This window comes from Borostomias antarcticus, assembly GCF_949987555.1.
Source record: "Borostomias antarcticus genome assembly, chromosome: 5".
NCBI lineage: Eukaryota > Metazoa > Chordata > Actinopteri > Stomiiformes > Stomiidae > Borostomias > Borostomias antarcticus.
This window is the reverse complement of record NC_140238.1, coordinates 29,113,946-29,131,659: the sequence shown is the minus strand read 5'-3', so window position 1 is coordinate 29,131,659 and position 17,714 is coordinate 29,113,946. Positions and strand designations below refer to the sequence as shown.

The window sequence follows — 17,714 nt, the reverse complement described above, 5'->3', positions numbered from 1 at the left end:
GCCTGCAGGCCTCCTGTTTTGTCCTGTTGTCAGAAGAACCTGTTTTGCTGTGTGTTTTACGAGCCTGTTGATAATCTGTTGTTGTTGTTGTTTTCCCCTCTGGCAGGGTGATGTCAAGTCCACCTGACCACTAGAACCTGGGTGTGGATCTACAACAACAATACCATATAAACAACTAGCTCAAATGGGAATATATGATTTCAGATTTTGATCTCTAGATTAAAATGAAGTATGATCAAAATACATTTAGATGATCTTAAAAGATCCTATTAGTCTGATTCTGTGGTTGGGTGGGGTTAATGGATTGGACATGTGTTAAACATCAACCGATAGAACATAACTTTATTCTTATGTGGATAATGGGTTTGTGGTGATCTGATTTAACGGGTGAAAGAGAAACACATTATGGGAATATAATATTAGGCATGACTGTAAAAACCTGTAAAAAAGCTAGCCACATAGGTACCACACACTGACTCCTGCTTAGCACCCTGTCCATCAACGCTTCGCTCATCTCTGCCTTTGGAAGTTGAAAGTGCCTCTGACTGCTACAGGTTCACTGTTCATGTTGACACTGCAGGGTTATAATATTGTCTATTTGTGGATAATTGCCAAACAGTCTGCTTCTGAGATACTGCTAGTATAGCCACTAACCTATTCAGCTTTTCTGATTGACCTTGCATGACACTCGAAAAAAACAACAACACTAAAGCAACCCCCCCCAGCAAGACCCCCAGACTAACAGACTAAAGCCAGGCCTCCAGACTAACAGACTAAAGCCAGACCAACAGACTAAAGCCAGGCCCCCAGACTAACAGACTAAAGCCAGACCAACAGACTAAAGCCAGGCCCCCAGACTAACAGACTAAAGCCAGACCAACAGACTAAAGCCAGGCCCCCAGACTAACAGACTAAAGCCAGACCAACAGTCTAACAGATTAAAGCCAGGCCCCCAGACTAACAGACTAAAGCCAGGCCCCCAGACTAACAGACTAAAGACAGACTAACAGATTAAAGCCAGACCCCCAGACTAAAAACCAGACCAACAGACTAAAGCCAGAACAAACAGACCAACAGACTAAAGCCAGACTAACAGACCATCTTTACACACTACTGCTTTCCTATCGAATTTTACAAACTAAATATTTCTTCGCGAAAAAACAAAAAACGAGCAAGCTTTTTTAATGCCTAGAATCAAAGTTTTATGTTGCACATGTCCCGGACCACCTGCCTCCTACTACCTACCCCTACTAGCTGCTTCTGTGGACGTGAGAAAATATGTAATGACTGCTTGTAGATGCACCCGCTGACACCCTCCTGTTGTTTTTTTTATACATGTCCTCACTGAACACACACTCCGGTTTTTGCCATGTTTTTTTGCAGGTAGTTTTGAACACTGAAGCTCTGCTGTTCTGACTGCTTGCTAGCCGGCTTCTCTCCTCAGTCTTTGACCTTTCACCCCACCTCACCTCCATATTTCCGTTGGGTTCCTCTGGCAGTTCTAGCTTCACTCTAGCATTCTAGCGTGATTGTCTGGTTGTGATGTGCTTTTTATTAAGGTTTTTTGTTTACACTGATGCTCATTGCTGTAAACGTGGATTTGGAAATAAAGTGGGTATTGAACAGCCCTCCCTTCGTCTGTCTGCCTTCTCTTCTCCAGTGAAGAGCTAAAGAGCCAGGTACAGGCTTAACAAAACAGCAGACTGAGTGCTCAAGTAGCTTGAGGCAGGTGAACCAAGAAGGTGCTCTTTAGCAGGGAGTCAAAATACCATGGAAAAGAAAAAACTAAGGCAGCTCTTCTGGTACAAAATTTAAAAAGCCTTTATTCTTGGGCTAGTTCATGATGAACACATACAAATGCCTACATGTTTAGGCCAGGCCTTCGTCAGGGCAGACGTCAGGTACAGGCTTACTCAGTTTTAGAATGAAACATTTAAGATGGAGCTTTTGAGAAACGCACCTACCTGAAACGTAACAAGCAGTAGTATAGTGGAGGGTATACAGGGGTGTATAGTATACGCACCTCCTTATCCAGATACATATAGTATACCCACTTTTATCCACCACTGAAAAACAACCTTTCTTTCCTATAATATACCCACATGGGAACCATGGCAATAACAGATATTGAGTCTCTTGATTCATGTAGTGGGCTCTTTTGTTCTGCTCTGCATAATTCACCCTAGACACTAAACAACCTGGCGAGGAAGACCGCCTAGGGCAAAAACTGGACAGTCTGGAGGCTGTGGTGGAGTTTCAAGCTTTCTTTTTGATTAAGAAACATCATGTACTGAATGTTGAACTATGACCCTATGTGCAGCGATTTTGGGATGAGTGAGTATGTATAAGGCCTATGTTGTTGCAGTTCATCTTTGGGTATTGCTGTCTCTCTCCGCCCCTCCGTAGGTGAGATATTAGAACCATGTACATGTAGGCTGAACACAAGGACACCACAGCAGGTACAATATAGTCCACTTTTATTCAGAGAAGCACAAACGATATCCGTCGGACTCCACAACCATCCAGAAAACAGTTCTGATCAGCCTCTGCTCAAAGAGAAGTGTTTAATATTCTGTACGTGTCTCCTTGCTATACAGCCAGGCCCACTATAGCCTTAACACCAAACACAGTTAAGAATCAAACAAAGTATTTACAAATATACTCTTTTTTTTGTACAAACTATTACATGCTAGAGGATATAGAAGACCCACCCAGCCCCCTTCACCACAGTGAAAACTAAGTATGAAAATAACTCACAACAAAAAACATGGTGCTAGCAAAGACTGGTCTGACAGTGACCTGTGGTAGCATGGCGTCACTAACACAGGAGAGGGGAGGTGCACCAACGAGGACAGGATGGCGATGACACCATGACGACTGCCCTGTCATTATCGTACACAGACAGGGGGAGACCAAGAGAAGAGGGAAGGACAGACAGGAGAGAGAGAGACAGAGAGACTGGGACCAGAAGAGGAGACAAGACAGAAAAGAGCGATCAATGTGGACAGAGACGGGAAGAGACGCGAGAGGGGACAGATATAAGGGACTGGATGACAAAAGTCACGTTTTTTCCACAGCTCTGCTAGCCCGAAGCTCCCAGCAGGATGTTGGATTCAGACTCGGGGGAATCGTGCGAGCTGGTCAGCTACTAGCCTGGCTGGAGGGATATGCCATGGAGACGGCGGCAGGACGCGGTGGTGTTGTCTCGGCCGCCATCTTGGACCCTGAACGCGTCGTAGCCGAGCAGCTCAGCTGTCCCCGGCCCCATCGCTGGGTCCAGTCTATACCACGCGGGGAGCCATCATGCTTTCATCTCTTCTTCTCTCCTCTTCAGTTCCATCTTTCTTTCGATGACTGCGAGCAGACAGGACTCCTGAGGGATGTCTAGGCGATTACTAGGTCTGTGAAGTGACCGGTGTTTGAATATCAAACGGCAGGAGTCTGCACTGTTCCCGTGGTAGATCATCATCATCATCGTCGTGGTGGTGGTATTTTACGAGTCTGTGAGGAGGAGGAACAGCAGGGCGAGGAGGAGGAGTTCTCTGGGGGGGGAAGAGTCTTCATCGGTGGGCGTGTCTGTGGGTGTGGCCTGTGGTGTGTTTGTGCCTGCTGATGTCATCGGGGAGGGAGAGGGGGGAGGGGGGCTCGCCGGTGTCCGACTCGGAGCGGGAGGAGCCGGCGGTCCTGCAGGTGGAGGCGCGCCGCAGGGTCCTGTAGGGGCGCTCGGCCATCGGCGTCACCGGGCTCTCCGCCGTCGCCTCGGGGTCCCGCTCCGGCTCGCTGTCCAGCGGGAAGGTGCGCGGTTCCCACGGCAACACCGGCAGGGGCACCTGGGGGAGGACGAGGTCATGGGTCAAGAGGAAGAGGTGGAATCGCACGGCAACAGAGGGCGCTATACAGCTAAACCAGTCCTTTGTAGGTGTGTGTGTGTGTGTGTGTGTGTGTGTGTGCCAGGAGCCTACCAGGTCTTCGTAGGAGTTGTCGGGCGTGGAGCAACGCGTGTCGTCGCTGGAGAGCAGGCGGTGGGGGTAGGGGGAGGGTGCGAAGGTCAGGTCCGGGCTCGCCGGGCTGCAGGGGGAGGAGCCGTAGTCCTGCAGCATGTGGAAGTGGGAGGAGTCCGGGGAGGAGGGCTGCGGAGTGGAGGGGGTGGTGCTACACAAGAGGGGCGTGGTCCGGCCGTCCACCGACTTGTACGACCTGAGGGGAGGAAGAGGAGGAGGAGGAGGAGAAGGGGTGGGGGACAGGGCAGGGAGAAGAGGCTGGTCAGACTAGTGTGAAGAGCATCAAAACAAGTGGCTCAACATCAAAAGAACATCTGGTGTTGCGCTACTGAACAAGCGTGAATCAGACCACGGCACATTCAGCCAGTCATACGCTGAGCCAGGGTCGGCTACTGTGATTATCTGACCAGTCATACGCTGAGCCAGGGCCGGCTACTGTGATTATCTGACCAGTCATACGCTGAGCCAGGGTCGGCTACTGTGATTATCTGACCAGTCATACGCTGAGCCAGGGTCGGCTACTGTGATTATCTGGACCATCTACAGTATGCTGGATGTGTGGGAGTTGTCATTGTTTTCAGATCAGTCTGTCTGTTATATCATTAAACATGAATACAAACACAAAACTGCTTTCGTAAATCAATCTTGTTCTTACCATAGTAGGCCTACTAGGAGTATGATGCAGGGAATTACTTAACTTTGGTTTTACTCTTGTGAAATAAGATTTCGTTTTGGACATTTTGTAACCTGTGAAATAAGATTTCGTTTTGGACATTTTGTAACCTGTGAACACTCAGTTCATCCGTTTTACACCCGAGTCCTGTGGAAGTTATTTTGCTCCATGTCTCTCCCTCGAGGGCGTGTAGGCTTGTGTTTACCAAATAACTTAAAAAATATATGAATGGGCGAGTCAATTGCTAAGGAATGTGTCAATCACACGGTACCTGCCGCCGCCCCCAGCTGAGGATAACAGAAAATGGAAGCAACAGCCTACTGTATGTCTGAATGCCCACAATGACTGGCTGCGGATATAAAACGAGGGGACCGTTGAAGGACCAAGCACTCTCGTTATTAAAATATACTGTCCAGTTGCAGTCTAGAGGAGAACGCAGTTTCTCAACGTTGAAAGTGAAATATAAAAATCTACCTCCGCAGTAGGCTACAATGAAACGGGACAGACTTAATTATGGACTTGCAATGATCTCCGTAGAACATGAACTGAGAATGGAAGCAGACATGCAGAGAACGGAAATAGGCCTAGAGGATGCACTTAACACCGTTGCTGTGATGAAGGCCCGCCCTGCACGCTTCTGAAAGGCAGGCTAATAATATTTAATCTAGTCGTTGAGATGAATCTGCTGATATGTGCTTCTGCATATTTCATGTGTTTTTTTACACACGAGAAAGTGGTATATAGGAGAGATTTGCATTGGTAATATTTAGTTTGAGGGGCTGAAATTTGATTTGGAAAATAGATGTGCCGTCATCTCTGCTGTAGAGAATTTGGAACCAGGTTATATTTACTATGCAGACCTTGGTGTTATTTGTATGGGCCGCACGCGTCCTGCATACTGTATGTTGTTGACACTGAGCACACTAACGTTACTCGAGACTAGTGTTGCACTTAACTATTTGCGTTAGCATGTGTGTATGGCACATTGTCATGTGTGTTGGAAGTATTCTGTTTGGCGATTGTTGTAGCACAGCACATGGAAAGGGTTTCTGCTGTGGAGCAGGCCAGGGGTTCTCAACCTTTTTGAGCCAAAAACCCACCAAATAATACAAGATTGACTGATCTAGGAAAGCAGTTGTGTGTTCATGATACCCCTTCATCCCAGATGTGTGTGAATACCAGACTGATTGATCTAGGAAAGCAGTTGTGTAGTCTCATGGCTAAGACAGTTTCCAAATATAATGCTTGATGAAATATTAGATACACCCCTAGACAGTCACCTTTCCTCCAAGTGTGAATCTGTCTACTGTCCTCTACCGTGTGAATCTGTCTACTGTCCTCTACCGTGTGAATCTGTCTACTGTCCTCTACGGTGTGAAGCTGTCTACTGTCCTCTACCGTGTGAATCTGTCTACTGTCCTCTACCGTGTGAATCTGTCTACTGTCCTCTACCGTGTGAATCTGTCTACTGTCCTCTACCGTGTGAATCTGTCTACTGTCCTCTACGGTGTGAAGCTGTCTACTGTCCTCTACCGTGTGAATCTGTCTACTGTCCTCTACCGTGTGAATCTGTCTACTGTCCTCTACCGTGTGAATCTGTCTACTGTCCTCTACCGTGTGAATCTGTCTACTGTCCTCTACGGTGTGAAGCTGTCTACTGTCCTCTACCGTGTGAATCTGTCTACTGTCCTCTACCGTGTGAATCTGTCTACTGTCCTCTACCGTGTGAATCTGTCTACTGTCCTCTACGGTGTGAGAGAGAAACGGAGGGAAGAAGGGGCGACAGGCGTTACCTGCTGCCTCTCCTCTTGGCCACGGTGCTGGCGGCGGTGGCGGCCGCCCAGCGGTAGCGGGTCCTCTCCTGGTCCTCGCTGGCCTGGTGGAGCTGGGAGAACACCTGGTCGGACAGCTCCTCCACCTCCACGCCCGAGTCCTCCTCCTCCGCCAGGGGCCTGGAGCACACGTCCACCTCCCGCCAGCTGGGGGACGCGGACGGAGACGCGCGTCAGGACAGAACTTTGGCGCCGTGTGTGTGTGTGTGTCTGTGTGCTTGTGTGCTTGTGTGTGTGTCTGTGTCTGACCTGGGTGTGATGATTTCCTTGTACTGAAGCTTCTCGACTCTGGTGGTGGCGGCTACGGACATGGGGATGACGATGTTGTTGATGTCAAACGAGCTCTCGCCACGGCGACGGCGGATAGGCTGTTGTTGCTAAGGAAGAAGGGGTGGGGCTTGTTATAATGACGTCATTCTCTTACAGTCTATATAGAACTGTATACCAACAACTACGCGCACACACACACACACACACTCATGCAGACGCGCATCCATGGGTACACACACAAGTTGACTTTCCTATCTTTGTGCTGACCGCCTAAACCTAACCCTAGCGCTAAATGTAACGTTTGACCGTAAATTCAACCCTAATCTTGTGAGGACCATCCCTGTGCCCCCACAAGTGACCATTGTTCTTAACTATTCTTGTGGGGACCAACACACACACACAGGGAGGTAGCGTTTCCTCACCAGGGAGCTGCTGAGGGTGAAGGGGCTGCAGGTGTCGGTGCAGGTGGACAGCTGCCGTACCAGCGGGCTGTAGGGGTGTGTGTGTGTGTGGGTCAGAGGGTGTGTGAGAGTTTGCGTGGGGGTGTGGAGGCCAGGGAGGGATGAATACGGGCTGCCCGAGTCCACGTACTGCTTGGAGGGGGCTGGAGGAGCTGTGGAGAGAGGGAGGGAGGGAGAGAGAATGAGATTTCAAATCCATTTCTCAAACACTGGCGACACAAATTAATCCAAAATGATTGATGATTCAGACAAAAGAGTAAGAGACAAAGAAGGGGGGGGGTTGCAGTGTTTCCGATGAATTACTGAGACTGTGGCGGCATCTGGCAACATTATTTGTCAACGTTCGGTTCAGGACAACCATTGTCCTGATGAAGGTCTAGAACCGGCATATTGACAAATAAAGCCATGTCCATGATGATCTCCTCTTACATTGACTCTTTCACCTGGTAAGGTTGGTGCATATGACCTTTTCATTTTGCTGTCATCATCAAAATTCCTAAAGCAGATTAAGTGTATGCAATGTATTGTGCAAAAATAACATTATTTACAGCACTCAATTTTCACATATTGCAATATTGATTACTATTATTATTTTTTATAATGATGATCAATACTTCACCTCTGTAGTAAATAACTCACATAATAAGCAGCACTCAATACATTCTCAGTGAAATTGAGATCAATAACAATATGCTATTCTTAGTCAGTAATTAGTGCTTGGCCCTATACAGTAAACATCTTAGTGCTAGTAATCAGTCTTAAGAACAATAATCAGAAATCAAGCAGCAGTCAATTCATTCTCACAGTGGAATTTCACATCTTTTAGATGTACACTGTACAGTAAACTTATTGGTGTTAGTAATCATTCTGAAGCACAATAATCAGAAATCAAGCAACAGTCAAATTCTCAGAATGGAATTTCTTAAGTCAATTTCTTAAGTCAAGTCATCATTTAGACATGGTCCATACACATATTGACCAATGGTTTCCCATTACTTTTATATGACCTCTCCATTAACAAAAATTGTGTAGTCTCAGTGTATGCATGAAAATGTGAGGATAAAATGTAGTATTTAAACTATCAAAGAGAATTGCAAAGCATAAGCCTACAGTATACCTTAAATGACACAAATAAATGACAGACTAGGGCTATCGGCAGATACACCTCACCCACTCTGCCACAGACCTCAGGTGCCCCCCGACTCCCTACATCAGGGTCACGTACCTGGGGTCCTTTTACCCCTGGGTAAACAAGTTGCAAGAAGTTGCATAGAAATAGGCAAAAGCCAAGAAACATTTAAATAATAGCTAAATAGACAAAGTAAAACTATCCTTAACCTCATCAAAATTAACCCGCTAAATTATTATTTTTAGTATTATTTGGTGTCTTGATGATTATGGTGGAGAGTGTTGTCTAACACAGGACAGACGGTGCAGATTTAGAGTAAAAGACGCAATGGTAAAAGCAGGAGAATGGGATTGCTTCCTGCATCTGAAGTAGTCCTTTGATGTGCGTACAGTGACAGGAGGACCGCATTAGCAGCAAGCTGGCTGTAAGTGCCAGGTCTCTCTTGGGAAACTTCAAGCACCCTTCCAGGCCTGGAAATAACTATTTTCAAAACTTATGACTTCTACAGGTTTTCCACAAGTGTATGAACCCTGTTTAGAAGCTCAGACACTTCAAAACAACTGAATTTTGTGATTGCCATGTCATCTACGAAAATGAACTCATACATATCCAAGGCCTTGGCTCTCTTGGACTGCGCAATGTTTAGTGTGGTTGTTGTACACAGTAGGGCATCAGTAACTATCTTGATGTACTTTGTTATCGTCCATCTTTTTTTGGTATTATTTATCCATTGCCTGGAGTAACAAGTATTGTCCTCGACACCCCTGTTATGCTCTGACCATGTCACCATGGCATTCACATGGTGCTCTGCCTTGGCATGCATCTGAAATCCTCCATCTTTTAACATGGCCTTTTTTCAGTCTGAAAAGCCAGCACTCTGAAGAAAACGTTGTCTAATGAGCAAAGGGGAGAGGACAATGCCTGCATACAAAATGTGCCGTCTACTTGCTTTGAGAATACCCAAGCCAAACATGATCTTTGTACCGGGAGGCGTGAGGGGGAAGGTATTCAGTATCGGTGGTGCAGGGCCTGCAGCTCTTGCTTGAGAAATGTCTGGAAATATAAAGTCTCAAAATGAGTCTGTGGAAACGTATCCTCATGGTCAATGCGGAAATTGTCTAGGACTAGGTCATTGTTAAGCAATGACAATTTTGAAATAACATACTGAGGTGTTTTCACCCAAAATGTTCTAAGACACAACTGCTTTCCAGGAAGGTTAGGAACATTTGGAGTTGATTAATATTCTACCCTCGGGACCTTTTAAGTGCAGCAAATGTAGGCAATGGTTGAACTGGGAGGTTCCTGCTGCTGCAGTCAAACGATACTGCACAGTCATGATCAGGGCCAGCAGTCTCCAGTCTCCTCCCTCTGCATCTAAAAGTACTGAGTTAAGACTTCAATAACTGTATTTTAGATTTCATTTAAACTGTACTTTTTACAATACTGAACAAAGTGCAGATGTTTAAAAAGTGTACTATTAAAAAACTGCACAGTGCACAATGCCATCAATTTAATTAAGTAATTAAAAATAGGTTAGTCGCTTCATACACTGAACTGTAAAATCCCGCAGAACAAATTATATAATATGTTGTATACAGTACATATGACTAGTAGCTACATTTTAAATCATGTTCTTCATGTCTGTATTTTCACCATGGGTGCTGGTCTGGCCCTGCTCTGACCTCATGCAAGTTCCTGGGAGTGCACCTTAACAACAAACTGGCCAGGACTGACAACACTGAGGCCCTCTACAGGAAAACACACAGCAGACTGTTCTTCCTCAGGAGGCTCAGGTCCTTCGATGTGTGTAGCAGGCTGCTGAGGATGTTCTACCAGTCTGTTGTAGCCAGCACACTGTTCTTTGCCGTCGCCTGCTGGGGAGGCGGCATCAAGGCAGGGGAGTCAAACAAGCTGAACAAGCTGGTGAGGAGGGCTGGCTCTGTTGTGGGGCAACAACTGGACAGCCTGGGGTCTGTAGTGGAGAGGAGGATGAGGGACAAACGGAAGTCTATTCTAGACAACCCCTCCCATCCCCTCTATGACGAGCTGTGGCAGATGGGGAACAATTTCAGCCACAGGCTCATCCCACCCAGGTGCAAAACGGAGCGGTTCAGACGCTCCTTAGTGCCAGCAGCCATCAGACTGTATAACAGTGCCTGAGCGTTTCCAAGTGTTGTGGAGGTGTGCATGTGTGTATGTATATATGTGCATTAGTAGATGTGTGTGTCTGTATATATGTGTATTGCTAGATATATCTATACAGCCTGTATGTATGCATGTATGTATGTATGTATGTATGTATACTCCTAGACATATGTACATTTATATTTACAGACTGGATGTACATATATTCTTTATTCTATACTGTACACATGCTGTACATATGGATGTATATAGGACATATGGATGTATATAGGCTGTTCCTCCTCTTTTTATTCTTACTACTCTGCATCTAGTGCTTTTCTTTTCTCGCTGTAATTTCCATTGCGGAAACACCAAATTCATCAATGAATTGAAATTGATCAATGAAGTATCTATCTATTTATCTTTGTTCAACGCGTCCCTGGCTGCTATTCTCAGCTTCTTCTTAATAAAGTGTTCAATATCTCCTTTCCGTTTCATTCTTAGTCTACCCATTCCATTCTTAGTCTGCCCTGACTACATGTAAAAAGCAATTATGAAGACCTTAAACAAAAGAACAAAGAGCTTTAATTTATAACAAAGCAATGATTGTCCACAGGTTGGGTTTGATGGAGCTAGCTGGCTACCTAACGCTGCTGGTTAGTTTTCTGCCAGGAAAATGTGTTATGTAGACAGACGCCCTAAGTGTTGTGTAAGAACATTTTTCCATGCAAATGGTACCAAATTAATTGTAGCTGCAGTTTGAAAATATAGGTGTTCTTACCTTAAAGGTGCATACTGCAGAGCGTTTTTCAACGATATGTGGCTAGATGAGCCACTGTGGAAGCCTCAGCCACACACAAATTCACACATGCAAACTAGAAGGGCAATCGGAGAACTCAGACCTCTGCCCATGATGCATGTCATCAGCATGTGCAGTGACATTAGGGTGTGATATCTAGATGCAACAAATATACTGGTGGTGCTTCAGCTGAGGTTGGCCGAGCAGGTGCTCCTCAGCTCTGGTCTCTGATGTATCTCAGCTACCGAGCTAGCTAGCTAGATATGACAACACTGCCCATGCCTCATGCTACACCACTCCACCAAGTTTCATGAAAATCGGTCTGGTAGTTTTTGTGTAATCCTGCTGACTAACCGACAGTCTCACCAACAGACAGACAGACAAAAACACTCCACCGAAAACATAACCTCCTCCCCGGAACTTAGGGGCGGAGGTAATAATACTCTCAAAGTGATTGGGAATCTCTATTGAACAGCCACAATATAGCCTACTGCACATTAACAAGCGGTACAGTTGATGAAAGGATTTTTCTCATGAAACGATGCTTGTTGAATTGGAAGGTGTACCGAAGTCAAAGGCTTGGTGTTCTTGAACGTTTAAATCACACAATGACTGACATCACTAAGAGCCAATGAACACTTCACTAGTAGTAACACTACTAATAATAACACTTCTCATAATAACATCAAACGTATTATACCACAGCAGCAATTCCACTTGCCATTCTGGTGTCAAGCAACTGTGAGAGACTTCACAATGAACATGGTAGGAATAGAGGATATGGCAGTATGACTGAAGTGGCTGAGATGTTTGCCAAACATTTGACCCATTTCACTTACATGATAAACTGCAGAAGAAGAGTACAATTGTTCTCCAATTGTGTCTTTTATTTCCATTACTTTGCCTAATTGAAGTTAACTTCATTTTGATATCAAATCATAACAGGCTTGCAAGAAGAGCACCTGGCTGCCTGCCTGAGGTTCTCCATCAATGGCGCATATCCAGAGGAATTCAACTAGGGCACTAGAACAGTTTTTCTCAAAGCCTAGAATAATGAAATGTCCAGATTCAGGGTGCAAAGTTTGCCAATAGGAATGTAGGGAGAGTTGATCAACACCATGTCCTCTACCTATAATAATAGATAAATATGTATTCACCCATCAAGTTCTACAGTTTGGTTCGACCCCCAAACATGTTAGTCGAAATAGGTCTATTTTTTGTCTAAAAGCCTTCATTTTTCTACTACAAAGTTTAACAGGGAAATGACGATATGTCCTTGGAGCAAAATAATACAGTTGGTCGGTGTCATCTTCATGTCGATAATTTGCAAACTGCGTTAAACTAGGTCTCATTTACCATGCTTTGTCGATGTGACTTTTTTGCCGTCATCACCATTTATGTTTATACAACTAATGAGTTTATGATTAAATTGTTTACTAGAGCACAACGTTCTTCATAGATCTAGCCTCTTCATTTTGCTCTCAAAGTGCTCCAGATTAATGCATTTAACTTTAAAATGTAAATTTTCTTCCGGGGGACCACATACCAGTCACTGTAAATTTTGCAGCAAATTTTGATTTAGTTTTAATCATATTTTAGTCAACTGAATTATTTTTGTTTTAGTTGACTAAATAGCATTAAGATTTTAGTTGACGAAATCTACAGTAGATTTAGTCGACTACATTTAAATGGGTTTAATTGAAGTGCAATGCATTATTTAAAGCAGCCCAACGTAGGATGTGGTATTTTTGTGATTTGGCGCCCCCGACAGGTTCACTTTTGCACAACCGTCGTAAAATTGTTCAGTACAGCTGCACGCCTGCATGTGAAACCAGTCCCCAAACACCCACATGAGACAACAGAAACAGTTGATAGCTGGAATAAAAGGGCCTAGTTAGTATTATATATATTCCTAGATATAATGTATGTGATAGTCACAACTAATGTCAGTCTATTGACAGCCTCGTTGGCCCAACTTGCAACAGTACAAACACACACGTGCATGCATCCATCTCCAAATGCGGTAACTACAAATCATACAATGCTGCACTTCATGGCTCCTGACAATCCATGTGGCTAGCCAACTAGTTATAAAATGCTGCACAATGCTCCTGAAAATCTTATTGTGTGGGTAGCCAACTAGTGCTGCAATAAGTTACCTAACAAAACGAACTCAATTCCACATACCACACACTTTGTCAGATCGCCAACTCTAATTCAACTAGCAAGCAAACATCAGCCTAAGACATGCGATGTAATCAGCATGCATCCTCAGACATCAACACAGCCAAACGTCAAGCAATTCTAACAACATAAGAGTCAGACTCATAGCCTTTCATTACACTTTGTCAGCACGCTAACTCGCTAGCAATTAGTCTAAAAAGTTACTACACTACCAGATTGAAGTTTAGCTAGGGAACATGGTGCCCCAAGCTAGCTAGATTACATGCATCCTCATACATTCACAGCTAGCACAGCCAAACACCAAGCGATTTCAACATAAGACATAGAAAGCTAGTTAGCCTAATATAGGCTAGCTAACAAGAGTACAGTATTTGCAGTACAAGTTCAACAGCAAAGAGGCCAGCTCTGCGTCAGTCTTGCAGCCTTTCAAGCTCCCGCCAGTAAGTAAAAGCCAAACCAATATTAATTCTAGTTTGGCTTCTGGATTGGTCCCTTTCTCTTTTTTGGATCTGTCTCTTTCTGTGATGTTCCTCTTTGGTCTTTTCGCCTCCACCATGATGTGTATAATACTGTGATTTGAGAATTTCTACTATTATTTTAGCAATAGCCAGCGGAGGTTGGTGTGTGAACTAATGCCGTAAAGCGTTACGGATTTTCCGCAAAAATAGCGGCCCGCTACACCAAACATTTCAAGAAGAAGCATTTTGGGGGAGGGAACAAAAGAGGCAACTTTCTGCCTATTACAAGACAGTGTACCATCAAAATGATTTTGAAGCTGTTATTTGAAGGTTAAAAAACTACATTGAGCCGCTTTAACCATTTCTCTAGATTTCCAAACCCATATACTCCTGGAGGAAACACCTATTAGACAGAAGGACAAAGCTACTGAATTACATTTCTATGCGATCTCCTTGCCTGTGTTCAATGTTTTTCAGCGTGAGCCACAACTTGCACAGAAATCTCAGCATTCTGATTGGATCTCTTCCTAAATCATCCCTCCCTAGCATTTCCGTCTAGTTTTTATTTCTTGACGAAAATGTCAATAGATTTCGTCATAGTTTTTGTCATCAAAAATTCATTGACAAATAATTTATAGTTTTTGTCAACAAAATGAACAGACCAGTCTCACAAAATCATGTGGGAAACACTGGGGGAGTTAACAGAACAGAGGATAGGAAAGGTGACAGAGAAGAAAGGGAGAAGAGATAGAGAAGGGAGTGAAAGAGAAGAGACGGGAGTGATAGAGAAGAGAGGGAGAGTGATAGAGAAGAGAAGGGAGTGATACAGAAGAGAGTGATAAGAGAAGAGAACAAGAGTGATAATGCGGTTTTATACAGCTCTTTCATGGCAGGAATCTCGCGCCTTCATCACGCCACGTCGTTCGGCATAAAAAGCACCGCTACGGAATGGGGGAATATTCTGTCGCACCTTGCATGCAGTAATTTTTCTGCCTGTATAAATGGGACAGATTTGATGATTTGCCAATGAGAAAAGAGTTGGGAGAAATGAGGAACATGCTCTTTTCTCTGAATGTTAACAAGCCTGGGGTTTTCACTGCCTGCATCACCCGCTTTGAGTCCTTTGCGAGAGGAAGTAGGCAGGCTGCTACAATTCATGTTAATTCCGCACATAGCCCTCTTCTGAACAGATTTTTGTCAGGATTTACAGGCAAGCCTACAACTACAGCTTGTCTCATTTGACAACTAGCGACCATTGCGTGTTTGGGTCACGCCTCTGGATTTACGGATTGCCGGCATGCTATATAAATTCCCACATTATGACGGCTTTCTTTAGATCACTATAAACAAACAAAGCCCGAAAATTGGTGTCTTCGATACGGCAATGTGAAGAGAAGAGAGGGATGAAGAGAAGAGAGGGAGAGTGATAGACAAGAGAAGAGAGGAAAGGGAGTGTTGAAGAGAAGAGAGGGAGGGAGAGTGAGAGAGAGGAGAGGAAAAGTGACACAGAGGGAAACAGCCATGGTCCTTACAGTCCATCCGGTCCAGAGAGAGATTGCGGGGTCTCTTGCGTGGGTGGGGTTTGTCTGCGTTGTGGGTGTGGATGCGTTCTCCTTTGTAGTGGGGCTGCAGCGAGGAGTCCGGCTGCTGTCTGTGCAGCTTGTCTGAGCGAACCCTCGGGTGGGACGCACCTGGGTGGGTGGGAAAGTCAGGGTCATATGTCATAACATCCACAGTAGCCAGCCAGAGTAGACCCTGTGCCCACCTGTGTCCCAGCGATGAACGCATCAGAAGTGCTTAAAGCAACCCAAAAATCCTCCCATCTGCAGTCCTTGCATCTGGTACTAGCTGTCTGTCTGAAAGACTGGCTGCTGGCTGGTACTATTTTCGTCTACTTGACTGGCTGGTTGGTTGGTTGCCTGAGAAGATCTCTTGCGGACTCCCAAAATCCAACCTGGCCTGAATCTTTCCTTACACCTTCCCTCTCCTGCTCCTGCTTCTCAAGATTATCTCCCTCCCTCCCTCCCTCCCTCCCTCCCTCCCACTCCCCCCAAGCCCGTGGAGCTGAGACCACCAGGTCTACTAGGACCAGGCCAGAAGGCTGTCAGGTAGTAGTGGTGCAGCACTGGGTGCACATCTGACCGGAGGGGGCCGAGGGGGGTATTCACGGCCTGAGGAAAGGGGGGGACGGGGGGACGGGGTGGGTACTCACGGCCTGAGGAGAGGAGGGGGGGGGGGGTATTCATGGCCTGAGGAGAGGAGGGGGTCGGGGGAGTACTCACGGCCTAAGGGGGCCAGGGGTGTAGTTACGGCCTGAGGAGAGGAGGGGGGCCGGGGGGGGTACTCACAGCCTGAGGAGAGGAGGGGCCGGGGGGGTGGGTACTCACGGCCTGAGGAGAGGAGGGGGCTGGAGCTGGACAGCTTGTGTCTGTTCTTGGAGAAGGAGGAGACGGAAGAGAAGGAGGATGAGGATGAGAGGCGATGCTTGAGGGAGAGCTTCTTCAGGGGTTTGATCTTGTTCAGGGGGCGGCTGTTCCACTCCGACTTCAGCATCCTCTGCAGATGCAGACCCATCGTCACGTCTGGAGGGGTGGAGAGAGGGAAAGGGAGAGTGGAGGAAGGCAGGGAGGAGAAGTTGTGTGAGCTCACGGCAGCGATGACATATGTAACACAATGGCTTAACTCCCTTCTTCACTTAAACATAAAGAAAACAGTTTGTATGTTGTTCACCAAGAGGTCAACAGATAAGACCACAGCTAATGTTTGTCACAGGGAAAAAGCTGACAGTGTTATCTGTGGCTGACAATTGATTATTTTTTTTAAAGATATTTTAAGGCATTTCTGCTTTAATGAGATATACAGTGGAAGGACAGACAGGAAAGCTGGGAGAGAGGGGAAGACATGCAGCAAAGGGCGTTGGCCGGATTCGAACCCACAACACTGCAGTAAGGACTAGCCATATTTAGATGGTACGCGCTCTTTTCTAACAAATCAAGTTGTCAAATTTCCACCATATCAGAAACGGTAACTGCTAAGACAGCAGCATTATATTTCAATGCCATGATCGTGTCACATGTGTCATACTCTTTGACTAGCTGGACATAAGCCTCCTGTACAACACTTAAACCTGTACAGTCAGTATACCACCAGGCCCTTAAGGTGCTTGACAGGAAACAAACACCCTTCAGCATTGTTTCTGCCTAAGAAATACTAATTCATTTGGGACAATCTTATCACATAATTTACAGACGCTTCTCTTGTCTATAAGATTCAGCATGGCAACATGGCTCCTCCCCCGTTGAGTGCATTTACAAAGCAGAAAAACAATGATGATTGACACACCGGGTCTGTGGCAAGAGAGGGCATTGTGTAATACCTATGAGGAGGACTGCCTCTGGACAGTCAGCGTTTTCAGTGAGCAGCAGCTCTCACACGGCCTGGTCACGTGACCCCACAGTCTGTTTTTCTCTGCAGATCAGCCTGGCCACTCTCCCATTCGACTGAGTTCCACCCGGCAGATATTGGCCGGGGAAATTACAACCATTTGTCTTATATGAAGCGGGTCTGATACGACTACCCGTTTGATATGATGACTACGCCGCGTTTCGTTGATCGGATTGGTTACAGGTCTATCCAACTGCATCCTGGTCTGCGACCCCTGATAACACCCATTGGAAATCGAAAATAAACTCAGCAGCTCCTGACCAGAGACTGTGACATATCACGCATTTAAAATGAATTATTATTATAATTGTATTTTAGCCTTCAAGTATGCAACGACAC

At 45.6% G+C, this 17,714-nt stretch overlaps 1 protein-coding gene across 2 annotated transcripts in view; it reads right to left on the bottom strand.

The window, feature by feature from the left end:
* Window positions 1–2,558: 2,558 nt before the first annotated feature.
* The window catches only part of kansl1b (KAT8 regulatory NSL complex subunit 1b), a 38,914-nt gene continuing 23,758 nt past the window's right edge, over window positions 2,559–17,714 (bottom strand). For both annotated transcript variants that reach the window (XM_084437700.1, XM_084437701.1), the window contains 7 exons: window positions 16,319–16,513; window positions 15,464–15,622; window positions 7,199–7,389; window positions 6,756–6,883; window positions 6,468–6,653; window positions 3,963–4,197; window positions 2,559–3,830 (listed from right to left, as the gene is read on the bottom strand). In XM_084437700.1, coding sequence (XP_084293826.1) covers window positions 3,561–3,830; window positions 3,963–4,197; window positions 6,468–6,653; window positions 6,756–6,883; window positions 7,199–7,389; window positions 15,464–15,622; window positions 16,319–16,513 — 1,364 coding nt within the window. In that variant the 3' untranslated portion in view covers window positions 2,559–3,560. The remainder of the gene's footprint in view (window positions 3,831–3,962; window positions 4,198–6,467; window positions 6,654–6,755; window positions 6,884–7,198; window positions 7,390–15,463; window positions 15,623–16,318; window positions 16,514–17,714) is intronic.